This window comes from Gloeophyllum trabeum (assembly GCF_000344685.1).
Source record: "Gloeophyllum trabeum ATCC 11539 unplaced genomic scaffold GLOTRscaffold_00005, whole genome shotgun sequence".
NCBI classification, from domain to species: domain Eukaryota; kingdom Fungi; phylum Basidiomycota; class Agaricomycetes; order Gloeophyllales; family Gloeophyllaceae; genus Gloeophyllum; species Gloeophyllum trabeum.
In genome coordinates this window covers 519,377-544,216 of record NW_006920414.1, presented here as the reverse complement: position 1 = coordinate 544,216, position 24,840 = coordinate 519,377, and the positions used below count along the sequence as shown (strand labels likewise).

At 54.2% G+C, this 24,840-nt stretch overlaps 9 protein-coding genes across 9 annotated transcripts; 4 read left to right on the top strand and 5 right to left on the bottom strand.

The window, feature by feature from the left end:
• The first annotated feature begins 67 nt into the window (after nt 1–67).
• Nucleotides 68–3,802, top strand: GLOTRDRAFT_59376 (uncharacterized protein). Its single transcript, XM_007866805.1, has 9 exons — nt 68–576; nt 638–701; nt 754–833; nt 895–1,274; nt 1,322–1,443; nt 1,494–3,208; nt 3,259–3,597; nt 3,650–3,728; nt 3,784–3,802. The coding sequence occupies exons 1-7, from the start codon at nt 408–410 to the stop codon at nt 3,306–3,308; spliced, it is 2,580 nt and encodes an 859-aa protein (XP_007864996.1). The 5' UTR covers nt 68–407; the 3' UTR covers nt 3,309–3,597; nt 3,650–3,728; nt 3,784–3,802.
• Nucleotides 3,476–4,695, bottom strand: GLOTRDRAFT_40456 (uncharacterized protein; the record flags this gene model as incomplete). The annotated part of the gene is made up of 6 exons (XM_007866647.1): nt 3,476–3,597; nt 3,650–3,728; nt 3,784–3,834; nt 3,884–4,156; nt 4,211–4,582; nt 4,639–4,695. 6 exons carry the CDS (start codon nt 4,693–4,695, stop codon nt 3,476–3,478), a joined length of 954 nt encoding a protein of 317 aa, XP_007864838.1.
• GLOTRDRAFT_138022 (uncharacterized protein) lies at nt 4,495–6,222 on the bottom strand. The gene is made up of 3 exons (XM_007866804.1): nt 4,786–6,222; nt 4,639–4,725; nt 4,495–4,582 (listed from the first exon to the last, which is right to left on the bottom strand). Exon 1 carries the CDS (start codon nt 6,164–6,166, stop codon nt 4,946–4,948), a length of 1,221 nt encoding a protein of 406 aa, XP_007864995.1. The 5' UTR covers nt 6,167–6,222; the 3' UTR covers nt 4,495–4,582; nt 4,639–4,725; nt 4,786–4,945.
• A 927-nt stretch (nt 6,223–7,149) lies between these two features.
• On the bottom strand, nt 7,150–9,850 carry GLOTRDRAFT_128175 (uncharacterized protein; the record flags this gene model as incomplete). Its single annotated transcript, XM_007866803.1, has 10 exons — nt 7,150–7,208; nt 7,266–8,138; nt 8,188–8,291; nt 8,344–8,678; nt 8,736–8,783; nt 8,842–9,109; nt 9,163–9,245; nt 9,299–9,371; nt 9,432–9,684; nt 9,739–9,850. The coding sequence occupies 10 exons, from the start codon at nt 9,848–9,850 to the stop codon at nt 7,150–7,152; spliced, it is 2,208 nt and encodes a 735-aa protein (XP_007864994.1).
• A 1,100-nt stretch (nt 9,851–10,950) lies between these two features.
• On the bottom strand, nt 10,951–15,642 carry GLOTRDRAFT_105199 (uncharacterized protein; the record flags this gene model as incomplete). The annotated part of the gene is made up of 17 exons (XM_007866802.1): nt 10,951–11,086; nt 11,143–11,227; nt 11,280–11,326; nt 11,347–11,521; nt 11,655–12,695; nt 12,751–13,501; nt 13,555–13,699; nt 13,749–13,918; nt 13,970–14,326; nt 14,383–14,556; nt 14,606–14,773; nt 14,826–14,902; nt 14,955–15,087; nt 15,140–15,255; nt 15,310–15,363; nt 15,414–15,464; nt 15,525–15,642. 17 exons carry the CDS (start codon nt 15,640–15,642, stop codon nt 10,951–10,953), a joined length of 3,798 nt encoding a protein of 1,265 aa, XP_007864993.1.
• A 15-nt stretch (nt 15,643–15,657) lies between these two features.
• GLOTRDRAFT_110715 (uncharacterized protein) lies at nt 15,658–15,882 on the top strand. The gene has a single exon (XM_007866801.1). The coding sequence runs from the start codon at nt 15,671–15,673 to the stop codon at nt 15,839–15,841; it is 171 nt and encodes a 56-aa protein (XP_007864992.1). The 5' UTR covers nt 15,658–15,670; the 3' UTR covers nt 15,842–15,882.
• Nucleotides 15,883–17,395: 1,513 nt separating this feature from the next.
• Nucleotides 17,396–18,863, bottom strand: GLOTRDRAFT_115567 (thioredoxin-like protein). The gene is made up of 6 exons (XM_007866800.1): nt 18,662–18,863; nt 18,568–18,606; nt 18,364–18,507; nt 18,158–18,307; nt 17,871–18,093; nt 17,396–17,819 (listed from the first exon to the last, which is right to left on the bottom strand). Exons 1-6 carry the CDS (start codon nt 18,791–18,793, stop codon nt 17,500–17,502), a joined length of 1,008 nt encoding a protein of 335 aa, XP_007864991.1. The 5' UTR covers nt 18,794–18,863; the 3' UTR covers nt 17,396–17,499.
• Nucleotides 18,864–19,294: 431 nt separating this feature from the next.
• On the top strand, nt 19,295–21,324 carry GLOTRDRAFT_120820 (uncharacterized protein; the record flags this gene model as incomplete). The annotated part of the gene is made up of 11 exons (XM_007866799.1): nt 19,295–19,363; nt 19,420–19,524; nt 19,584–19,682; nt 19,743–19,883; nt 19,950–20,187; nt 20,238–20,407; nt 20,431–20,573; nt 20,638–20,679; nt 20,729–20,913; nt 20,967–21,118; nt 21,178–21,324. 11 exons carry the CDS (start codon nt 19,298–19,300, stop codon nt 21,322–21,324), a joined length of 1,488 nt encoding a protein of 495 aa, XP_007864990.1.
• Nucleotides 21,325–22,922: 1,598 nt separating this feature from the next.
• On the top strand, nt 22,923–24,123 carry GLOTRDRAFT_59365 (S-adenosyl-L-methionine-dependent methyltransferase). The gene is made up of 3 exons (XM_007866798.1): nt 22,923–23,092; nt 23,147–23,256; nt 23,307–24,123. The coding sequence occupies exons 1-3, from the start codon at nt 22,944–22,946 to the stop codon at nt 23,969–23,971; spliced, it is 924 nt and encodes a 307-aa protein (XP_007864989.1). The 5' UTR covers nt 22,923–22,943; the 3' UTR covers nt 23,972–24,123.
• Nucleotides 24,124–24,840: the final 717 nt, after the last annotated feature.

Below are 24,840 nucleotides of genomic sequence, written 5' to 3'. Positions count from 1 at the left end.
AATATTCTAAGCACTTACAATTGTGATACACCTCGGTTCCTCTCACCGGCAGTTGCCGCGCAGCTCTCGTCGTTCGTTGACGTCGACGCCCGTTCCGCCATCGTCCTCTACGTCGTCTTAAGTGTGTCTGTCGTCGTCTGGGTTGACAGCGTCGTTCTTCTCGCTGGCACTGGCAGCGTTCAGCTCCGACCGGGTTCCGTCCCCTATACCCTTCCCTGTTTATCCTAAATCTTTATATCCTTGGATCAGTATCTGCCGCCTATCCGCTTCCTTCCCCTGGATTTGGCTTACAGTTCCTTCTCGGTGTTTAGTCAGTCGTCTTGCAGTCGTATTGCTCTCGTTTTCAGCAGTTTCTTCTCGTCACACCTCTTCTGCGTCCTGGAAGTCGACACAAATCGTAGCTTATAATGGGAACGTCCGAAGCCTCGTCCTCGAGGCGTTCCAGTATCAACGGTAATCTTTCTCAAGACAGTCTCGATGTGCCACTCTCCCCGTCGCCCTCGCCTTCTCCGTCCAGATCCAGTGGTGGACTATCAGCTGGGTCGTCGACTGTGTCGCTGAACGACGAAGATGATGGTACGTCACACAGGATATCTTGCGTCTTTGTGTCTGATAACATGCTCCCCGGTTCGCCTAGAGAACGTCACCATAACATCTCCTCACAGGTTTGCCGTCCTGAAGGGCAAGCAGAAGAGCCAAGAGTGCGTCTTTGTGATACCACTTGCGCTCTTTGGTTTGACCGAACGTAACTAGGGATCTGCAACAACTCGCCGTCTCGTCACGTATCACAGAGTTGTCCTATGGTATCTCGGATATCCAGACTCGTATATTCGGTGCGCATTCTCTCAATGGGCTTTCGGCTTTCTGATGGCTAATAGTGGAACTGTATTTCAGAGATCCAAGAGCTTCGCCACCAGTCTCAGTCCTCCGGCGATATCTCCAGTTCGACAAGTATCATTGACCAGGCTCTGATGAATCTCGACGAGCGGGTCGAGGCCGTCTCCCAGGGCGTTCAAGCTGTCTCACAAGCACTGTCATCTGAGAGGACGCCCACACAGTCGCAAACTGACACAGGACTTGCCGATAGCGTGGAACAGAGCGCGCTTGCACGTAAGCACACGGCGTTGGTGTCGGAATGGGAGGCGGTGCAGAGTGAGATCGATGTGCTGAGAGAGGAGCTGAAGGAGGATAAGTGGTTGACGGTGTTCAGAACCGCCACGGAGCAGGCAGAGGGGATGATGACCAGTCTGGAGAAAGCGGTGAATAGGTGCCAGGTAGGTACGCTAGATGGGCTTGTGTGGAACTCCCTAATGCTGCGTAGAATTTCGTGTGGCAAGTGCACCGGCAAGGTCCCGACGACGTCATGTCACAGTCTTCGCATACATCGTCTCTCAATTTCGAGACCTTCTCGCGTCTTCAAGAAGCGTTTGAGGCCAAGAAGAAGTGCGTTCTCACCGATTGACACTCGTAGAAATTTGCTTATGCTGGACTAGGCATTATGTACCTGCCACAACGAAGGTTCTTTCCATCATCGACAAGGGGGTTCAAGATCGAGTTACCAAGAACGGGGAATGCTTACGGCGCCATGCCGAATGTACTCAAAGATGGCGAAATCTGCGGGAACGCATCGCAAGGACGGAAACCGACATGGACAACGTCCGGAAGATGCTGTTGAGTAGCGACATGGCACCGAGTGAGAGTGGGTCGAGTAACGCTTCGAAGAGTGGGTTCCTAGCTACCCCCCCGGATCTGCCATCGAAGCATAGAGCACCCAGTGTCGCCAGTACTCTTTCAAGGTCTGTCTCGCCTATCCGGAGGTTCGCGAAGAAGATCACTGGAGGGCGTAGGACGCCTGCCCCTGCTCCGGCCCTTCTGAAGACGCCCTCGCAGGCCCCGAAACTAGGTTCTCGGGTGCCCTCGTCCGAGCCGGTGCCTACTCTGCGGAAGAAGCGGTCTTCACTATTCCCGTTCATGGGGTCTCAACCGCCCTCTCCCATGTCCCCGGCGACGCCTGATCGGTCTAATCACAGGTATAGCCAGAGCGTGACACCAGAGTCGTCCCCGAGCGGCAGGAAGTCGAGCTTGGCGTTACAGAGTCGTCCAGCTTGGAATAGCTCGACAAAGGTGGAGTCGGACGAGAAAGTGCCGACGATCAGGCCGAAACGAATATCATCTGCTGGCCCCGGGTTGTATAGTGCTGATGCAAACGGAGTCTCGCCATACAAGCGCAGTCTTTCACGGAGCTCTATGGCTTCATCCAGACCGTGGTCACCAGTCACGTCGTCTATATCGACAGCGGCATCCTCGAATCCGTCCATTCCGCCATTATTCCGCCCGCCATCCCGATCACAGACCCCGGGCTTGCCTCGCTCGCGGCCCAAGACGCCCAGCTACATCCCGGTGCCTAAGACACCCAGTCATATCCCAGTGCCAGTCAACAGGATACATCTCCGATCACAGTCAGAGGTTGGTTGGCATAATGACTCGGATGAGAGCCCCAGATCCTTGATGCGACGAGGTCTTTCACCGGGAGTATCGACTTCCACCTCCATCAGCAGCTTATCCTACTCTGAGCGTTCCGAAACACCTAATGGCACCGATTCCCAAATACCCCCACCAAGACCACCAAGTCGTTCTATGATACCAGTACCCAGTTTATCTTTCTCTTCGCCTTCTCGACCTGGCTCGACGATGTCTAATTACCGGCCAGAGAGCTCCATGTCATTCCGAGCATCCGCCATGAGGGCGCAAACGCCCGAGTCGGCGTTGCGCCAGCGAGCGCAGCAGATCCCCTTCTACCAAGCCCCTCGCGCCTCCGCATCTACCCCTCGTCCGTCAGCGTTGGCCAAGATGCCGCCATCTAGTTTCAGAGATGGCACCTCCCTGCGCGGCGCCCCAGCACGCCCTGGATCCCGCGCAGGCGCTGCAACACCTAGTTTAGATGGAAACCCAGTACATGTGTATGTACCTGCAAACCCGAAGGATCCGCTGGACGCTGAAGTAGCAGCGGTCGTAAATTCCATTCCGCATGGATTACTTGTTGAGCGAGTCGATCCTCCGTTGCGTACGATACCGAAAGAGGGCGAGGAAGTCAGGGCGCAGTATGCGTTCTCGAATTCGCTCGCTAGGAAAGTCATCAATTGTCGCCTTACCGTTACCACACGCAATGGCGTGCCGAACAAGAGGGTGATGTGTCGTGTTGGTGGTGGTAAGTGCTGGTTTGTTTATGTCATTTCTAGTGTTCACTTTATGTTGTAGGTTGGCAGGACCTTCAGCTTTACATGCTAAATCGGCAAGCAGGGATGTAAGAGCATGTCGCTCGGCTGTGCATGCACACGTTCTGGTCACGACGGAGAGTCCAATTTACAACTTAAAGGACCGTGTAAAATGTTACACGCACATTCGTTTTGCTGTCCTATCATATCGATAGCGCTTATGACCGAATCCATCTTGTAATGGATCATGACACACCTAATTAATTCGATGGCATCTTGAGACAAGCTGTTTTCAGACCGTCCCCGCTCCACTTGGCGACCTCAATGAGCAAGTTGCGTTTGTTGTGCGCTGCTGTTGCGGAGCGAAGCTCATACAGCGTCGCTACAAGTGCTATAGTGAGCACGACATCGAAGTGAACCAAGCGCAGACTTACACAGATTGAACAAGAAGGGCTCTGCAACTACGACAGTAGACGGCGATGTGCTTAGTGCCTTCTCTAGTACGTCGATACCCTGCAGGAAGATGGCCCTCAGAGCAGCGAGTGCGACCGCACGGACCCTCACTCACCTCCTTGATCAAACCCTGGCTGAGTAGGACCACCGCGAGGTTGTTCACAGCCTGCGGACCGTCAGCCTGACATATCCGAATAAACCCACTGCTGGCGTACCGCGAAGTTTTCGGGTTCCCTCGCTAGAACCCCTTGAAGGATCTCTGCCGCTTTAGCCCAGTCGCCCTCTGCGGTGGCGAGCATCGCGGCATTCATGTCCTTCATGGTTTGACTTGCGGCGGGGTGGGACTCCACTTCGGCGATATGCTGCGCTGCGATGGAGAGGTGGCCCGCCTGCAGGTATATCCGGGCCACTGCGGACTGCAGCTCCGGCGCGGGTCGCGGGCTGGCTGATAGTAGCGGTGCGAGGACTTTCGTCGCAGCTATAAAGTCCTGACACACTGTCAGCTCCTCGTCCAACATCGCGACCTCGGGCATTGGACGTACCTTCATCTCAATGAGCTGCGACGCGATGATGAGCACGACCCTACTCCCGCGCTCAACCCACATCTCCTTCTCCGCGCCGCCCGCGTCCGCAGCGACCCGCCTCCCCTTCCGCCTCAGCGCGTCCTTGGCCTTCCGCCGGCACTTGCTGACGAGCGCCCAGAGCGCGTCGAGGTAGCCCATGTGGTCGCCCGCCCAGTACTTGCCGCGCGCGTGCAGGACCTCGAGCTCGAACGGGAGGAGCCGGTCGAGGAGGTACTCGCGCGCGAAGTCGGGCTGGAGGGAGTAGAGCACGGAGAAGAGGTTGTTCATCTCGGCGGAGGCTTGGTTGGTGAGCCGAAGCCTAGCTAATGAGGATATGCGGAGGTACCATAGCTTGAGGACTTGTCAGTGGGTGAGGCATTCAAGAGTAGAGAGCTACAGTGACTCACGTCCAATACGAGAGAAATGTCTTCAGGGTCTGTAGTGACTATGCGGTCCCGAGCCATTCTTGCTAGTGCTCTCCAGGAGTTCGTCGTCTACCGATGTAGCATTATTGGAATGGGCGACCTCGCGCAGCCAGTTTGCGTCGCACTCACAACGAGGGTATGGAAATCCCTGCTTTGCCACTCGCCGCTCAGATCCCGCGCAGGACGTAGGCTTGGATCAGTTATGTATTTCGCGAGCAAAGTACTCAGAGGGTCCGTCTACAAATACAACACGGAGGAGAGAAAAATAACGATAGTAAGTACAACTCTTTTACACGCGAGGCAGACGAGGAAGGAGGGAATGAGAATAAGGATAGTACGAAAACGACGGGAGGCGGCGCCGGCTGGACGACAGCCACCACGTCAGGGATGAGAAGGCGGAAGAGAGGCGTACATTCGGGATAGGCAGGAACATCGTCGGGTGGACGAGCGCGGGGAGGTAGACCTCCGGGGTCTCTTCTTCGTCTTCTTCGTCGTCCGAGATGGGCGCGGGGGTGGGTGGGACGGACTTGTTCAGGTTGGGAGAGGGTAGAGGAGCGGGAGAGGGCTGGGAGGGTGTTGGCAAGGTAGCAGACGCCGCGAGCGATATCTCTTCGGCGGGGTGCATAGACTCGGAGAGCTGCGAGTCGCTGGTAACAGGAGCAGCCTGTGGTTCACGTTCAGAACCTGCGTCCGATGACTCTGAGTCGTCGACCAAGAAAGGATCGGGAACTGGTGGCTCGACAAGAACGGGCGGTGGAGGGCTCGTGAAAGGAATTTCCTCCCGCGGCTCTCCTGGAGCGCGATCCGACGTGTCCTCCTCCTCGGGCGGAATCGACTCGGTGGACTCAGGAGGAGGCGGCGATGCCGTCAGCTGAGACTGAGAATCATTCTGAAGCGATACCTCTGGCTCCGGCTCAGCAGCGACATCCACGGTCACTTCCAGCACCGGCTCAGTACTCTGCTCCTCCGCCACCGGAACTGGATGAGACTCAGGCTGTTCATCGAGCTGAGGCTCCTCCGTAGAGCTAGAAGGCGCCGACATCGGTTCGATAACCGCCTCAAGTATGTTAGGAAGATGTGCTTCGCTGCCCTCGCTAGCCGTGCTGTAAGTAGAGGTCGACGCGTCGAGAGCAACGGATTGAGATGACACTGGGCGCGTCGCATCCAACGACGAGGACCGGTCCGACTCGATGTCTCCGAAGATGGCGGTCTCCGCGGTTGAATAATGGGACGACCCCCGGCTGCTCGCTACCGCGTCCGACAGTCCCACCTCCTTCCCACCCATGAGCCCTCCTGCTACCGCCATCGTGTCCGTGCTAGTCGACGACCTGGGCGACGCGGGTATTGTCACGGGTGGGCATGGTATGCCGCCGACGACTTCGTGCAGGGCCGGGGAAAGGCAGCGGTCGGTACCCGGAGTAGTCTCCGGCCCATCATGCGGATGCCCGGCATGAATGATTTGTTTGAGGCGGCGAATCCGGCGCTTGACCCCTTTGACGAAGGAAGGCATGTCGGGTTCGTCGTCGACGATGAGAAGGATCGGTAGTGTTGTAAGACTTGGGATACAATGAGAGCACGACACGCCCCTCCCATTTTAACCATGCCCTGCTCTCGCAGCTGTTCCGCTATTACCCTGCATGCCGCCCTGCACGCTGCTGGTCCACGCCTGATCGGTGCGTCTGGCCATGTTTCTTCCACGAATTTGCGATGCTGGACTGGGGTCCGGTGCCCGATTTAATTGATCAGGTACGTTCTCGGAATATGCAGTGCAGAGGCCGAACACCCCTCTGCGCGTCTCGAACCGGCCTCGATGTCTTTTAGATCAGAAGTCGGAAACTCCTCCTTCGGGACGATAGAGCTTGTGATCAGTATGTAAGATACCACGCTTTCGCTATTGTCTTGACCACTTGCTTCTTATCCTGACCGAATAGTACAATCAAGCTGCAGCTGTTTGACTAAACAGTAACGCGATGCTGCTCAGAAGCCGTCAGCGCCGGCTCTGTGGTTAGAACATGCCATTACACCAATTCGACAGTGTCTTGAGTCAAGTATCGAGTCTAGGTGGTCACAAAAGGTCTACAAAACGATCATGTTGCGCCAATCATGCTATCGACAGGACCTGCGAAAAGCTTCGAACGGATCCCTATCTTTCCCGAGGACTGCAATGACCCTCCGACTTGACCCGTCCAAGGACACCTGACGGCCTTGCCACCGTCCATAGGGTGCCAGACAGTGGTTATCTCGGGCCAAGGGAAATGGAATGATGCTAAATTGTTTAGAGCTTTCAGTATCAGCATCAACAGCTACGTATCCTGCAGCTGGTTTAGCGTCGCCAGCGGGACTTGAGTCTATGCTCCTTGCACATTACTGACTCACATCTCTAGGCCATGCATGTGAATCCTCATTCTGCACATCCTAGTAGATACAGCATCGAATGCAACACCCTCCCTATGGTATATTGCCCGGGGGGCACTGCCCTCGCAATGTTCACCCCTAATAGGATCCACCTTGCTTCGCAGGCTTCCACTGCGAGCTCGGAGTTGGTTCGCTCACTGAAAGAGGTGGAGTGTCAAGCGCACTCTGTCCCGCCACACTAGCAGCACACTCACCGAGCTCGGAAACGTCACTGCGGTACGCCACCATCACCCACTTCTCCCTCCTCATCTCCTCCGCCTTCATCTCCTCGAACAGCGACTTGCTCATATACCACCGCGCGAAGCTACCCCGCACATCCAGGAACGCAGGCGCCGTTATAATATACATGCTTCCCGGCTTCGGCGGATTCTTGCCCTCGATCATATCGCCGATGCGCGAAACGATGTCCGCCGCGTTCTCCGCGCCTGCGGTCTTGTAGAACAGGAGGCAGTTCGTGTTGTCGTTGTTGAACATCGGCATCATCATGGTGATGAAGTTCGGTGTCATACGTGTTTCGAATAGCCCAATATCGTTTGACGATGTAGCGAAGCCCTCGGGGAGCGGTACCGCGAAAGGGAGTCCGCGATGCGCCGTGGCCAGCAACACCTCCATCTCCGCGCGCAGAGGGTGCAGGCACACCTTCCGCCGGGGCACGCGCCGCTTCAGGTCCGACAGGGGGATCGGGAGCGTACCGCGATAGGGCGCGACGTCCGTGACCACGTCGTCCCGCAGGACGCTCTGCAGGAACTCGGACAGCCAATGTGCCGGGAAGGCAACACGGCCGAGGTGGATGAGCAGGCCGATGAACGCTGAGAGGCTGTTCGGCAGGCGGACGCGCACGGGGCCCGTGCCGCCGGGATTTCCGGGGACCAGCATGTACAAGAGCACCTTGGTCAGCGGGTGGCGAGCGAGGATAGCGGCCTTGGTAGCGGTTGCGATCCCAGGACGAGGACGTCTTGGATGACCTCTGTGTGTAGCAATCGGCATCCCAGATAGCGGGGAACGTCGGACGGGTGGAGCAGTGTGTACCTGTGATTCAGGCTCGACTACTCCCGCAGCTGAGAATTCTGAGGCACACTCACGTATGAATGAACTCCTCGTCGCCATTCCACATACCTGTATTGAGTAGGCAATTCGAAGCGGCTGCGGCGATCTCGTACTCCTGTTGCAGGTCAGGGAGAACATACACGGCAGTATTAATGACACCATGAGTGTAATCTCTGCATATTCGTCTCGTGAGGTGGCGTAGTCCGGAGCAATACGATTACCTACGGAACATTGCTTAACCACATTCTTGTGAAATGTCTAGGGAACGACATCGGGCGGGTATGGTCACCACCGAAACGCATCTTCGCGAGCTCTTGAGTCAACTCCCCGAGAAGTACCTCTAGCTTGACATGCCCTTCGCATTTCTTGATAACCTCCACGACGCCATCGAGGAAATGAGAGGCATGCATAAATACGGGGGCATCCTTCCCTACGTCGGTTTCACGTTCTTCTTCTTCCAATCCAGCGCGTTCGTTGAATTCCATGATCTGTCGAGAAGCCTGGAATGCATCCATGTGCAGATCTGGATAGAAGTGGTTAACGCGATCGCTGGCCTCATCCTGGGAGGAAAATATATTAAATACAACGCGTGTTCAGCAGGGGAAGATTTATCGTACAAACAGCGTGGTATTTGGCAGCCATGTCTTCCGTACTCTTTTCGGGATCTACACGTTCGGTGAGACTTACTGATTGTTAATAATATGGATGGAAGGATATTTGTACCTTGTGGAACCTCTCAGATAGGCGATTGGACGTCTCCCCTCTCTTCATAGAGCGATAAACGTCAAAGCCTTCATGCCTGTCCCAAAGCTGGGGCGGTGGGAGATAGCAGGAAGTGCCCTCATACCAAGCTTCCTCGAAGATCATGTCGCCATTACTTGCGGCATTATGACCGAAGAATTGGTCGAGCATATAATCGACAAGTGCCTCTCTCTGGCGTGGGTTCAGCCTGCCTTTGCAGGGCGAATCGCCTGATGGGTCCACGCAGACGCTATATAAACGGATGAGTTCGGCTTCACTCATACGCTTCATCATCTCTTCGACTTCCCCTCGCCTGAACGTTCCTTGTACTCGTTGTAATCGTGGTTTTGCAGAATCATCTTCGTGGTCTTCACATTGACGGCAGTCTTCCAATACTTGAGCACGCTGATAATAGGCTTAACGGCAGAGAGGAGTCCACGTGTAGCCATGGAGGGAGGTCCAGCGGACTGGCGAGAAGCCGTTTCTCAAGGTCATCGATTGTCGTCATCATCCTGTAAATATATATGTGAGTATACATAGGCTCTCGGTACTTCTCAAGCCTGCGGACAAACCTTTGGTGGCAGTATGGAGGCATGATCACACCGAAGAATATGTACATGAAAGTTGCCTTGATCTCCAGTTCGGAAATCTGGTCAGATGCTTCATTGAGCTGCTGGACCAAGAGCCAGAGACAAACGTCACGAGCGAGGGCAGTGGCGTTAATGTTGCATAAGGTCATATGCACGCGCACAAGAGCACGCTTGTCATTGCTCAGCCTCGCGCGAGCCTTATGGAATCCAACGAGAGATCCAAAGACGTGCCGAGCTGGGTGGGTTAACCAATCAACAGATCCCTTGGACGAGAGTGTCCACAACTCACCGTCGCCAACCCCTCCAAAGAAGAAAGCCAGGTTGGATAACTGAGCAGATGTCAGTCGGTTTGTGTTTATAGGTTGGGCAAATCCGTCCCCCCAGTTTTCCATTATAGACATGATATCGTCATGGCCAATCTATCCGAAAGGTCAAGTAAGCTTATGCATGTCTAACAATGTACAGCCGACTGGAGTTCCGATACTGACTGAGTAATACTCCAAAATTGGGTTCCTAATGTTACTTTGGATTATTAAGAGACACTGACATATAGTTTGAGCGACGTACGACGTAGCCTTGAAAATCGGTAGACGAGATAGCTCAGTCAAGGCTGTTGTAGCAGCCTGAGCACGGTCTTCGGGTTCCTGCTTCATTTTATCCCATTCTTTCCAGACCCTTTCCAAGTCCAGGGCTTGCACTTTATTGTCCCCGGCCAGACGGGCATCCCTCAATGCACTCGTTAGATCCTCGTATCGCTGCAGATCCTCAGGCTTCACGGAACTTCTTCGAACTCCGTGACATACTGCCTTGGCAAACGGACTGACAGACGACACCCTAGAGTCAGGTTGGGCTCTTGACCCGTGGCAGACAAGTTATTCCAGGCTCGTGAAACGGCATCCAAGCAGGCACCATAGTCACCGGCCTCGTACAAGGCCGCACTTAAGTTCCATGGATAAACTGGATTGGTCGGTTCTGCTTCCCCAGCCTAAATAATAATACTCAAACGCCGAGACGCAGATGATTTAATAAATGACTGACCAACTTGTAGAAGTTCGCTGCTCTAAATAGCCACAATGGTTAGGAAGTACAAAGTAGTGCGCAACTCGCAGCTCTCCGTGAAATGGGCAGACTTACTGAATCATAGCTCCCTTCTTGAAGCAATCATTGCCTTTCTCCTTCAGCGCTGTCGCTTCCTCCTTTGCCATGGCACGCGTCGACTAGCAGGTTATGACCTGAAAGGACCCCTGAGTGGCGCATGGCCGCATAGGTGAGGCTATTTTTACCCAATGATAGCCTTTAGAGTGGGGCTAATTATAGACGCGTCTATCCAAGAAGTGAATCTGATCATAGGAAAGTTTACGGTCAAGTGCTGCACTGATCGGATATTCTGCGGTACCGCCCAGGGCATTGTTAGTACATTCTGCTACATACCCAATGTACAAGCATAAAGAAGCTATAAAGAAAAGATATCCTACTCTGCTCCCCACAGTAATTCCCGTTTCTACGGCTCGGCCATAGCGATGTCCGGCTCCCCTGCATGGTCGGGCGTAAGAGCGTCAACCGTTGCTGTCTGCGACTTGCCGTCCGTTTCCGTCGCTTGATCCTCGTCACCTTGCTCCATTTCAGCGATAGCACGTCTAGGAGCAAGCGATATTCAGGGCGGAGCTATAGAGAGTACTGATGGCAAACGAACCTATACGCGGCTCGGCATTCGTTGCGGAGCCCCTTGGTCTTGAACCGCTGTCTACTGGAACCCTGCAGGAACTCTTCGTCTAGAGCTACAGCACAATCGTCAGGACCTGCGGTGCAGCGCTTTCTTATGGCACACACATTTATCCTCTCCCAAGTAACGAAGTTTGTCCAACTCCAGCCAATTCCTGCGCGACAATCTTAGTACGTAGGTCCCCTCGGACGCATCGTTGCGTACCAGGAGGATTTGCTATCGTAGAACCGTACGAGGTGCAGAGGACCGGACATAGTCCTTTTCACCTTTTCCTTTTCCCGTAGAACCGCTTTTGGTATACCGGGATCATCAGGCTCAAATACAACGGCCGCCCACCACGGGAATGAGTCTGCAGTAGAAATCGACTGAGAAGGACATCCGAATAGAAGGGCATGTCCTGCTTACGCGCTTTGGCCCACACTGGGATACGGCGGAGCTTCGAGTTAGACAACTTCTGTGGACGATCGAAGTAGATCACTTACCCAGGGTCCCGCCCTCAAGATAATCATCGTCGTCCAATACGATAGCACCCGCCTCTGCTTTCTCTGCTTCCTTCCTAGCCTCTTCGGCCTTACCCTCTTCTTCCGTTCTTATCTCTTCCTCTGCTTGCGTGTGAGCATTCGGGGCGCCTTCGTCATCACTTCCAAGGTCGCTCAAATCACTCAGGGCAGAATCTTCGTCGTCATCTTCCAGCTTAGCCTTCGCATCCGGAGGAGCAGTCGAAGGACCAGGGGTGGAGGTTTGGCCTGCCCTTGCAGCCTCTTCCCTTTGCATCTTCTCGAGCCTTTTTCGCATTGCCTTCTCCCTTCGCGTGGCTGGGGTGTCCAGGACATCAATGACAATTCGCTTCTGCGGTGCCGACTTTTTCGGCTTCTCGTCTAGTCGCTCTTCCGTTGGTTCTTGCTTGTTAGTGGTTTCCGGTGCGGGCACCGTCATACCCGAGGGTTCTTCACCCGCACTCTTTGTAGAAACCTCAGCCTCAGGATGAAGGTCCCTATCTTTTTCAGCCCCTTCCGGTACAGCATCGGCAGACCGCGAATCTGCCGCAGGCTCAGTTGATGCTGCGGCTGCTGGATGTGCTGCCTCTTCACTCTCTTCCACATTTGCTTCTGCAGGCTCCGCATCTGGAATCTGTTCAACTCCAGGCGCAGTTTCCGGAGCCCCCTTCGCTCCTTGCGAGTCCACGCGGGGATTTGACAGAGCCGAATCGTTCATAGCTGAGTCGGATCCCGAATCATGTTGTCCTAGTACATCTTCATTCTGTTCCTCCGGCTCAACCGTGAGAGGCGAGGACGCGTCCAAGGGGATATCGTCATGTATTGGTGGGCCGGCAGCTTCCGGGATAGCTTCGCTGGGACCGCCGGCACTTTCTGGGACGTCGACCTGCATAGCAGTGGTATCCCCTTCAGGAGGTGGTGCTGGAACAGAAGAGCTCGTCTCTTCTGAGTGGACCGACGACGGCAGGTGCAATGTCTCATTCTCCGTGGAAGACGTAGCAGCCGCTGACAGACGGGACTTCGAAGCTGAAATCAACTCGGTCAACCTCGCCCGGGTATGACTTATAGATGTGTATCTCACCTGAAAGGCGCTTCTTTTTCTTCGGAGGAGGTAATGGTGACCTAGCTACTGGCGCCCTTCCTCCACGGCGGACGTCGGGAGGCAGAATCCAGCCCTGCTCGAACTTCTTGAACGACTCACGGCTGTCGACGTCGTCGACAACAGGGGGCATCTCTGTATGTGTCGCCCTCGGTAACCTGGGCACTGACTTCTTCGGTTTGACCTGTTTCTCTTTAGCAGCTGGCGCGGCCTCGGGCTCGGGTACTGGCGTCTCCTCTGGCTGCTTGTCCGTACTTTCAGTCTCACCCCGAGCTTCCGCCTCGAACGCGGCTGCTGCAGCGAGCGCCCTGCGTGTCCTCGGTGCCCGGAACCCGGGCGAGGCGTCGATCGTATCGGCTCCCAACTCTTTCCTCGCCCTCTTCTTCCCTTTCTTGGGCTTGGGCGGAGGCGTCGGTGGAGGCGGGGGAGGCGGCTTGAGCTTCTCGAGCTCGTAATTGAGAAGTGAGATCAGCGGCGGTGCTTCGAGAAGGAGATTGGTGTCATCTTTGATATGGTCTACGGAGAAGAGAAGGTCCAGGATGCTGAGGGGTGGCTCCAAATCGCCAACTTGGGCCCTTGCGTCGATGCTATCGCTGTGATGAACTACAGCTTGCCTGTCCAACTCTTCGAGAATTGGCTCAGCATTCGCTTTGATCCTCGCGGCAGCCTTATGAAACCGGGTATCCGGTTTATTGTAAACCATTGCATTATTAAGGACTAGGTTGATATCATCCTGCGAATCCAAGGGTGAGGCGCTGCTTCCCGAACAGACCATCAGGGACGAACCTTAAGATCCTGCAAGTTCCAATACTCATGCTTGTCCAATTTGTCATCAATGATGCTCCAGCACATCGGCCGCTCTATGATATCGAAGTAATCAGGAACGTCGTTGCGAGAAACCGGGTTCTTGAAGAAGTCGAGACGGTCGAATCTACAAAGGGATTTAGAGAGGATGTTTTGGCAGATGTAGTAAGAAGTACCCCATAATCCTCTCGAAGGCGAGCCTCAAAGGGGCTTCGTGTGGATAGAGGCAGTGGGAAATGAGATCATTGATCACTTCCGCCTGCTGCAACTTGCGGCTCTCCCGTTTGCGACACATCTCTGCCAGCACGCGGACGATGTCGAGGTCTTGCCGCAGGCGCTTCATGTACTGTGACAACATTACACCCCACCCAAAAACCCAAACTACTGTGACACTCACCTCAAGCTTCATCGCCTTCTCCTCGTCAGTCTGCGCCTTGCCGCCCGCAGACGCCGTCCACGGCTCGAGGTGCAGGCGCTTGAGCAGCGGCGCACCGCGTCGCGCCTCGCGCTTCAGGCTCCAGTACTTGCACACGAGGTACAGGAAGTCCTGCTTCTTCCGGATGTTCACCTTGCTGATGTACTGCATGATGCGGTCGACGATGACGGCGGGAACGAGCGGCGGCCCGAGCTTGTACGTCTTCGCGTAGGCGCGCGCGCTCTTGGCTGCTTTTGCGTCGGCGCGCCGCTCGTCTCCCGCTTCGGGTGTCTCACGCTCGGCGGCGAGAGCCGCTTTGCGGGCTTCGTATTGCTCTCGCTTCAGTTCGAGGACGGAATGTGAGTAAGATGGGTTAGAGGTGAGTAACAGCATACCGGCAAATGCTTCTCGCAGAAGGCCTGCAGCGTCGCAGGCTCGGTGCCCTGCGTGCTTTTCATCGGCATGAGCAGCTTCTCTTTACGAGCACAGGTCGGGTGGAACGCCAGGAAGCAGGTCGCCTTATTGCATTGGATACACGCGCCCTCCCTGACGTCGCAAATGGAGCATCTCTAGGAGAAGGGTTTAATGGGTGCATATAATGACGCAAACAATGCATACCAGCTTCCACCGTTGCTTGGGTATCTTGTCTACGCCGGTGATAGGCTCCATGAACACGTCGTTTACGACGCGCGTCTCGGGGACCCATATAGCGCACAGCAGATGGACCCATTCGCCATGGATGGTCTGCTTAAATGCGCCTCCCTCGTTCGGGCAGAGGATGCACGACTGGGTGATATTAATAAACTGCTGTATCCTAAGCGACGCTGTTGAAACTCACGACGGGGTTCTCTGGGGAAACAGTGCATTTTCGACAGAGCCATTGGCCCTCCGGTATGTACGGTACACCGTAACAATCTACATAGTCTGTAAGTGTTCTGAGTGGGTGCGGATGTAGGATAGCCCAAACCCTGGTGGACGGCAAGGTTGCATCCGTCGCAGAATACGATAGCGTTGCTGTTTTCTCCCTCGGAGTCGTCGCAGATAGCACAGGTGGAATCTTCCGAGGGGAGAGCCATGTCAGGCTTGGGGATGTTCTTAGTCTGGGTTGGGTGATTAGTGGGATCCTTCCGTCTACTCAGACTTTGGACCTACTAGGTCGAACCATTCCTTCTCCAGCCGATCCATGATGACCTCGAAGACTTCGTATGACACCTTGTCCAGCTGCTCCTTCTTTCGATCCGCATTCACAGCATCCAGCCATTCTTGATCTATATAAATGGAAGAGCGTAAGAACATCATCTCATGCTAGGATGCAGCCATACCTTGCTCATCCATGTCATATTCTACCTGCACGGCAAGTTCACTTTCCAAGGGTTCTTTGCTATGGGTTATATGCCATTGACCCGGAATGGTAAACCATGCTTACCGATATGCCGAATGTAATGCTCTGGCCTCTTGAAGTCCGAGAAATCATTATCTATCGCGTCCAGCGTAAGGTCGCGGATCAACGCGTCAAATGGGCAGAGTAAGAGCTTACAGCCATACGAACGCGCCTGCTGGTCGTGTACACCCGTGGGCTGTGTCGAGTCTTCGTCCACCTTCACGAAGGAAGGCTTGGGTAATGGAGGAGGCCCAGGTGAGACGCCACGAGCCATAACTTGGGTGTGGTAGTTGGGCACGGCGATGGATGACTGGGAGATGGTAGAGCTACCCCGAGGCTCCAGGAGGCGGATAATAGACTTTTTCCCAAGCGCCTCAAGCTCAAGTCCTTGCAAAAGTTGCACTGGAGATCTACCGGAAGTCGGGCTTGTACGACTGGATTCACTTGAATTTCAGATCCCACAACACGCGTAGATATTGTGTTCAAGAAATAGTCCCAAGTTCAAAGCCGGCTCGTTCAGCACAGAAAAGATCTCATATTTATCGAACGCGCAGAGAGACCCAGAGGAATTTAGTCAAGTTCAGACTCGGACTTGTGTCGGCCCTGCTGCCGACAGGAGTTTCCATAACGGGATATGTCGGAATTCTCAGCTACGCCCGCGGCGCGACGTACCCTGTGACATTTCACTCTCAGTTCGTGTTCTTAGTCTTTCTACCATCACCGAGGCGGGACATCCCTCGCTGCCCGATGATCCTCCTAGAGTCACGATGCCTCACTGCTTCTCCCTCGTAATACGACACGTCTCACCTGTGGTTTCATAGCAGTCATTATTCCTAAGCGAGTCTGAAGCCGTCCATTGTACTCGCGAGTGTCGCATACGCGTCGCCGACGAAGCACAGATTCGGGCACTTCTGTCGTGCCACACTGGATGTGTGGCTCTATTGAACTGCTTGTATCTGCGCCCAGTTATTGGCGCCGTTATGCCTTAATCTGCTGGCAAGGGGAAGCAGTGAAGCACTACGTGCGAGGACATTCCGCGGATGCCTAGCCTCCCGAACCATCCCGATTAGGGAGGCCGCGTTCAAGAAGATATCCCAGCCACTGTGGCGTACTGGAATGTCCAGAAGTTGCTCTCCTCAATGTCTCAGTCAACTGCTCGCCGCCACCACTGCTGTGAACTCGGCTAACCCTCCCATTCATGGTTCTGTCCATAAAGCCTTGTAGGCATCGTGACAGCCTCAGACATCGCTCTTCCCTTGGTCGCTTCATGCCTTTGCTCCCAAGTTGTCGTAGTATGTATTATCGCGTCCGTGCTGGCTTCTGCTGAGTGAAGTCTTGTTCCCAGGTCTCTCTCATCGTCGGGCCCGTTATCGTAGGCAGATGCCCCAACGCCACGTGCGGTTCCAAGACGATGCCCTCGTAGCTGAGTCGCCCTCGTTTGAACCAAGTGTCTGGGTAAGAGCCCCCGGTTCGCGATAGGTCGTCTACATTTACCGGATATATCAGTGTTATCCCCCGTATACCCAAATGCATGACAGGGCAACATCCCCCATGGTACCTCCCTACGATCCGAACATTCCGGTACGCAATTATCTCCTTTACGATTAAATACCCTCAGATTGCGCCACGCAGCGTCACGACCTCCCCTCCCACCCCTTATCCTGTATATACGCACTCCGCTCGTGGCACTCCTTCCACCCGACCAACATCACCTTCATAAATACCCGACCCACCACCGCGCATCTGTGGTGGTACGACTACCAAGGTGTGCCCGTTTACTACGGCCCTATCTACCCTCACGGCGGCCGGGTCGACGTACGTACGTACCTTAGCCAGCCATGGGTCGTAACGGACGACTTCACCAGACAAGTACTCGGGTCGTGGTATCCCGCCACATGGGATGGTCGCGTTCTCCTCTGTTGACAGGATTATCTTTACCTTTGCGAGGACGTGTCACTTTAATCTCGGACTGCTTGGATACCCCGCATTCGTGATGCGCAGCTTAGCATACAACGACCTCTAACGTTCCCAGCATGTAGCACGAACCTCCATTACCATCGTCACGACACTATAATTACAGCTGTATTACTACCTTCTGAGCCACCCAGGGTAGAGACTATATATAAGAATATCATAACTCTTCCTTGGCATGCCGCGACGCGCTCTCGTCAACGACCTTCTCCACAGGCTCAGGTGGCGGTACCGCATCGTCATCAGCATGATGTGCTTCCGTCTCCACCGCTTTGGCAGGCTCGGGGGATGGCGCTGTAGGAACAGCATCGGCCTCCTTTTCGGACTGGGAGGGCGGTGTGTTCAGAACGATCTGCTCTGCATTGGGTACAGGTGTATCGGTAACAGGGACTTCTTCAGGCTCTTTCGGTACTTTCAGATCTGCTGTCCCGTCAATCACAGCGTCGAAGAACTCCGAGAGCGGGTCCATCTTTAGTACGCCTAAAGGTGCAAGTGAGACTCAAACATTTATTCTGTGCAAATTTGCCTTACCTTCGTACAGCGCCGCTTTCGTCGATCCAGGAGCATAGAGAATGACTTTGGACTTGGACTCGTCTCCTCCGCCTTTCACACCGAGAGCGGCAGCAGATTTCCCCTTCTTGCCCACATGATGTCCGAAAGCCATCTCATCCCTGTACTTGTTGCTCAGGACGCGCCACAATAGTGGGATCTTCTTTTCCTTGCTCAGCAGAACCGCGCGGGGTTTCGACGTTTTCTGATACATGAGATGACTCGGTGGTGAGCGGATGTATGCGCCGGAAGGGGAGGGATAGGCATACCTGAGCCGCCCAGTCCTCCACGTCCTCGACTTGGGCCAGCCTCCGCACTGTGTACGGCACCTTCTGCGACGCCCAGTAGAAGAACGCGTTGGCAGTGCGCTCGTTGGAGTCGAAACTGACTGCAGGCAGTTGATTACCTCGAGGGTATAACTAGATCATGGATAGCGTCTGTACAATGTCCGTCAGAGGTGTCGGGGCTTACGCACCTTCACGGTAGGGAACCCTTTCACGCCCTGCTCGGCGCAGAGCGCCTTGTTCTTGTCAGCATCGCAGTCCACGGCGTACAGGGGCACGAGCGGGTGCAGGCCCACGGCTGCCTTGCTGTACTCCGGTGCCATTCGTTGGCAGTACTAAGCATATACCCTCCCATCAGTACTATACACCTCCGAGCAAGCACGGTATGCACATACCCCGCACCAAGGCGCCACGAACGCGACTACGCTGGTTTGCTGTCATCCCGCACGTCAGCGCGCCATGGATCCCGTTACAACACGCGAGGCGTACGTTCTGCTTCATGACTTTCCGGAACCCCTTCTCGTCTATGCTCTTCACCAGCGTGTCCTTCGGGAACAGGGCCGCCGAGGCCAGTGACGGCGCCAACGCCAGACCGAACGCGATCAACTGCGGGAGCAGCATGGTACCGGTACCCCAGTATCTGAGAGGTCTGAATCCCGGAAAGCGCTTTCAGCACGGTCGGCTTTCATCCTTAGTTTCCGTTATAAGAGACCGCCGGCATTAGCGAAGACACGCGAGCTGACGTGGCGGCTTCGCAGAGTTGATCGCTGTTCACGTTGTTGAGCCTTGTGATTCTTGGGTCATCGCTCCTGCTCCTGCAGACGACGGCGAGCGCATGTGCGCAGAACGACTCGAACAAAAGTCTAATATTTGTTTTGCTCTCCGTCTGACGTTGTCAATTAGCAAGGCGTCAAAGTGGTCTCACGCATGCGGTGGAACTTCTGTACAGCGGCCGCGACTGGGACTTCCGACTAAGAAGGGACAAGCTGATTGATCACGAACAGCATATAGAGTCGATGACATGCCCGAGCCCTTTGCATCCTTCCCAACCTTGTTGTCAATCTTGACCTCCTTAGCTCCTGCGACCACAGCCTGAGCTTCAAGTGCCTGAAAGCTTGTACCGAAATGGAGTGGATCGAATCCAGAGTAGACCAGCCACAATTCCGGTGGGAGCTGACCCAGTGCTCAACGGTAATGTTTCAAACTTTCTTCAATGAAATCGTGCTAAGCTTTTGGGCGGACCTCAGATAAGCGGGTCGTTCGAAGTCCATAACCTAAGCCATCTATGCCGGAGCTCGCAGAACGCCATTACATTGCACTATAACAGTCCCACTGTCGGAGATAAATGGGTGGCAAGTTGCTTAGTACCTATGACCCTGCGTAGGCCTTCAATAACGACTTGGCGTGTTAGATTGAAATCGTTATCCGCGACAAAAGTACGGAATGGATCGGTGTCTACCTGAAACCCAAGCCAATTACGAGGCTAGCACTTGCTCGAGCAGACTTCACGGTGCGTCCTATTATGCCCCCTGTATCACGACGACGCTAAAATCTTTTCATTCTCATCCAGTTGAAATCCGAGAATGGAGAGACTATCGCCACTTACAATTTTGATAAGATTCACGAGTTTGTTCCCGACAACTATGGCTGGGGAACGAGACAGTTCTGTCGGATCGACACCATCTCCGACAATGAGGTGTTGAGAGTCAATGTACGTCTTGGAGCCGAACTGCTGCGTTGCTCTACTGACAATCTGATGCGTGCTGATGTACTCTAGGATGTCCTAAGGTTGGACTATGCCGTTGCGGAATACCCTGAGGGGTATCACAGCTGGACTCTTGGACTACGTCCTCCGCTGCAGCAGCTCAGCGATGTGTTGGCCTCTATGTTTGATGATCCGGACACCGCGGATGTCTGCTTCATGATAGACCACCCGCATGCGTCTCGGACATGGCCTAGGCCCATATATGCCCACACTAAGTTCCTTGCAGCGCGATGCGACTATTTCAAGACATGTAAGTTGAAGCAATTTACGGCCGAATGGTCACTCTTAAAATCTTCAAAGTGTTCAGTTCGGGTTTCGTCGAGAACAAGGAATCCCTCTCTGGTCTAGGTGATATGAACTGGGAAGAGTCAGCATGGGAGCAGGGCAGTGACTCCGACTATGATTATCCTGCTACCGAAGAAAATGAGGAACCACCGGTTGGCGCACTCTCACCTTACCGCCACCGTTCGGTGAGACTGACAGACCTATGTAGCTCGCTGAGGAGACGGAGGCATACCCGATAGTGGAAGAATTATTACCGGTGGGAAGTAGTACTCCAAGGTCGACTGGAGGTGGTATGGATCGAAGAAGAGGAGCCGAAAGAGCCCGGAGGATCGTCCATATCTCCGATTTCTCGTAAGCATTGTGGGCGCCACCATCGACATGGAACGTCCATCAGTAACTCTCGTCTAACTCACAGGTACAGGACGTTTAGGACTGTCTTACATTTCCTGTACACCGGGTATGATTTGTCTTCTTTTCGTCGGTCTCCGTCATTCAATCTTCTATAGATGCATTGCGTTTGCGCCCCTTACGTCCGCCTATCGGGTCGGTGTGGCTCAGAAGACTCTCCTTGACGACGAATTACAGGATCGGCGCATATTCAACCAGCGACGGGCTATTGCGATATCTCCCACCGGTCAAGTCGGGAATATCCCGTGGGCTAGTCCAAAAAGCATATACCGACTCTCGGACAGTGAGTCCACATTACTCAATACAGTGACATACACGACTAAGCGTAGTTCGCAGAGCTTGGCATCCCGGACTTGAAGGCAGCAGCGGGCCAGGTTATCAAGGAGTCGTTAACCCCCGCAACTGTCGTGTACGAGCTCGGGTCGCCGTTCACTTCTCTGTTTCCAGACATCCTCCAGACACAAGAGGAATACGCGGAGAATCACTGGGTGAGGGCCACTGCTTGCGCGCAGCAAATAGACCGTTCGTAACACTGACATTGCGGCAGGCGGAAGTATGCAGGACCGCCAGCTTTGACGAGCTTCTCGACTCCGTGTTCCAGTCCTACCCTCCCACACAAGCTAAGATATGGCTAAGGCTCATCAAGTCTGCCGTAAGAAATAATCAGAGCACTAGACTCAACCCATTCTGCTGATTGTAATGAACCTTGGAAATGGGGTGCAATAAGGTATGCCCTGTATTCTTCCCTAGCCAACCGTTCTCACATTCAACGCGCAGTATCGAGCTTGCGCCCCAAGCCGTGGTGACACTTCTTATTGCCTGCGAGCCGATCGGACAGGTTGTGTCATGTCAGCTCTGCATCCGGTTTACAGGTTTCGTCCCTTAGTGTAGCTATTGCTGCATCTGCACCCGCCTTCTCCGTGCTTGCGTCCCGCATCCGCTGTTCATTACTGTGGCACAGACGTGCGGGTGACACCATAGTTTTCATGGATAATGATTGTACGTTTGTCAGTTTTCTCGGTCCGGTCTGATGAACAAACTATTACCTGGGAACGTCGCCTAGTAGACCATGACAAGTCTTCCTCTCTTCTCGCGGGTAAGTCCCGCAGCAACCCCCCCCCCCCACCCAAGTTTGTGAACGACCCCCCTCGGGTGTGATGCCCGAACCTACTGAGACTACATTCATTGGCCTTCATTCATTGGTAAACGTGTTACCATCGCGCTATGGACTGTGATCATGATGGTCGAAGTGTGTAACTGACGCCAGATTGATAGTGTAGGTCCAGCATGATGTCCATCATGTTTCTTTCCACCGAGCATCAGGCCTCAGATGTGGATCCCAATGTCCAAGCTGGTCTTCGTGATTTCTCAGACTGGCCTGATGAACTATACCCAGGTGTTGCCGCGATTCGAACTTTGTCGCCGGTTCCAAATTCCGCAGCCTGTTATGAGGGGCGAGCTGGGGCAAGTTCGTGCGATTCTCCATCTACTCTCGGCGTCTCTACCGTACGCCGGCGGCTTCTCTGCTCTATCCCGGACGACCCATTTTCGCGTTGATCATGATAACGGTGTTGATGCGCCCCGATGCGCCCTCAGGCTAGCACAGCTTCGGCTAGAGATGAGCTTCGGAGATCATATCGATGCCACCATGCCCGAATGGATCCATCTGCGCTAACACCGGGTATTCGGGACATGTATCAAAACTCGACCATACATCTCAGACGGCTGTGAGAGGGCATAGTCATCTCTAGTTGACGACCGTGTAGCATTGACGGGTTTTACGTATCTTAACCTGGAACCCGTGGCATCCCGGACTACGTTCAGGCTGACAGCTATCATACACCTCTATTGCACTCGTATCGTCGGCGTCAGGAAAGGGATCCCGGCTTATCGATGATTTGACCGTGGCTTACCATATACGATATAATGGTTCCCGCCCAACATGCAGAAGGAGAAGAATTCCAGCTGCAGTCTTCTGCGAATAGCGGCGTTAGCGTCGATCCCGGCCGTACCTTCCGATGCTTGTGCTTGGGTCGATGACGCAAGGGGATGCTTAGTGTGTCTAACCACTCTGGACATGAGGCAAAGGGAAGGACTGCACCCATGTCCAGGTCCCGGTAGGGCCCTGTGGGATCTCTGATCAGAAAACCATGGAACCCGTGATTAGGAAGGACGATGTTTTATCGCATCCGCGTAAAGTATGGCGAAGAGAAGTTCGCCAGATCCCAAAAGGAGGCTTCCGCTTATATATCGTCCACCTTTTAACAACCTCCCGGCAGACTCGATTCTAACATCCCCCTCTCCGCAATCATCATGTCTGTCGCAACCCAGAGACAAGGCAGTTCCACGGACCAAGCTTCCTATAATTCCTGTGCAAACCCCATCCAACATCGCCCGCGCAATTATGTGTCCTACCCTGGTTCTAGTTACATTCTGCCCTCGGACGAAGACGAACAGGCTAGGTAAGAATTCCTATCCTCTCGTGCATTATGTAGCACCGACCCGTGAGACCTTAGACTAGCGCTGCAACACCGTGTCCTGGTACGGGCATTGGGGGACCGGCTTGTTGTCGCACCTATCACTCTGACACCAGGAAATCACGTCTTAGACTGCGGGACGGGATCAGGTCAGTTTGATCACAGCTGATGTATACGGTCCGATGCTGATGCCCAGTAGGGATATGGCTCCTTGACCTCGCAAGCAAGGTGTCTCCGGATGTCCAGTTGCAGGGCATCGACATCGAGCCTCGGCTGTTCCCGACAACGAGACCCGAGAATATGCAGCTCCAAGTCGGTACCGCCACCAAGTTGCCCGAAGAGTGGTCGAATAAGTTCTCGCTTATCAACCAAAGATTGCTTATCGCCGCTCTGAAGTCTATCGAGTGGCCGGTCGTCCTGAAGGAGATTCATCGCTGCCTGGCTGAGGGGGGATGGGTGCAGTTGCTCGAGGCTAAGCGCTGGGGCGCCGAGGGTCCCCACAGCGTCAAACACCGGCAACTGCTCGAGCTGTTGTTCTCCTCGCGGCAGCTGCTCATCGACTGTTCCGTCCAGCTGCCGAAGATGCTGGGCGAGGCCGCGTTCCAGAACGTGCACGTCGAAGAATACAGGCTGCCGGCTGGGAAATGGGCCGGCCAGGAGGGCATCGATGTTCGCGATAATTTCATCAACGTCTTCCGTGGCATGAAGACACCCATCCTGAACGCTGGCGGCCTGGGTTACGTCAACTCGGAAGAGGAGTACGATCAGTGGATGGACGACATGGCCCAGGAATGGGATGAGACGGAGGGCACAACGGTGGACATTTGCGTCTGCTACGCTCAGAAGGTCCCGGTCGAGGCCTAGAGGACTATACCCGAGGACGGTCGGAGGCAACCATGATGTACTGTTTTACCTGCACATAATGTAACTTTACTACCAGGGCTACTTGTTGTAATGTTATCGACGTTTAAGTGTCATGTATACCGTGAGGTCGCTAGGTTGACCGTGACGGGCGCCCATGATGACGGTTCATGCTCAGGTGATTCCATAGAATGTGTCGAGCTGTCAGTGTATCGTACCTCGACCTGAACTTGAGAAAGAGCAAGTACGAACCTGACATGTGGGTACTAGGACGGTGGGGTGACGGAAGACACATGAGGCGAACAGGTAACGTCAACCGATGAGAATTGTGCCCTGCCATTGCGAGCGTTCAGTACGACATAAAGAAGTCTGGTCATGGGAATATTTCATCCCCGCTTTTCCAAGCCTCCAATAGGACCGGTTCAATCCATCCCATCCACCCACGGGCGATAAGTAGTGGGATCATGCGAATCAAGACCCCGCGGACACGGCCAGATGGTTCCAAGGGTTCTGGTGGAGACCTTGTTCCGTTCCGCGGAGTACACGTTCATGGTGGGCCTGCTTGGAACTCGTCACGAAGCAACGACTCGCGAGGAGGCGCGCAGCACAGTGACCGGCACTCCACGTGTACTTCTCGAAGGTGGGTCGCTAAGTTCCCGTAAAATAAAATGAACAATTTCCTACAAAATCGTTTTTCCGTCTTTCTGGAAATTTGAAGAGAAAAGGTACGGACGTAAGTACTCTAGACCGAGTTCTTTCATTATGAACTATTACTTACGAATCATTCGTACGAATACCGTGGCATAATGCAGTGATGATACGAAGCCTACAAAAATGAAATATTCGAGGTCGATTCCTCGGACGCGATAATT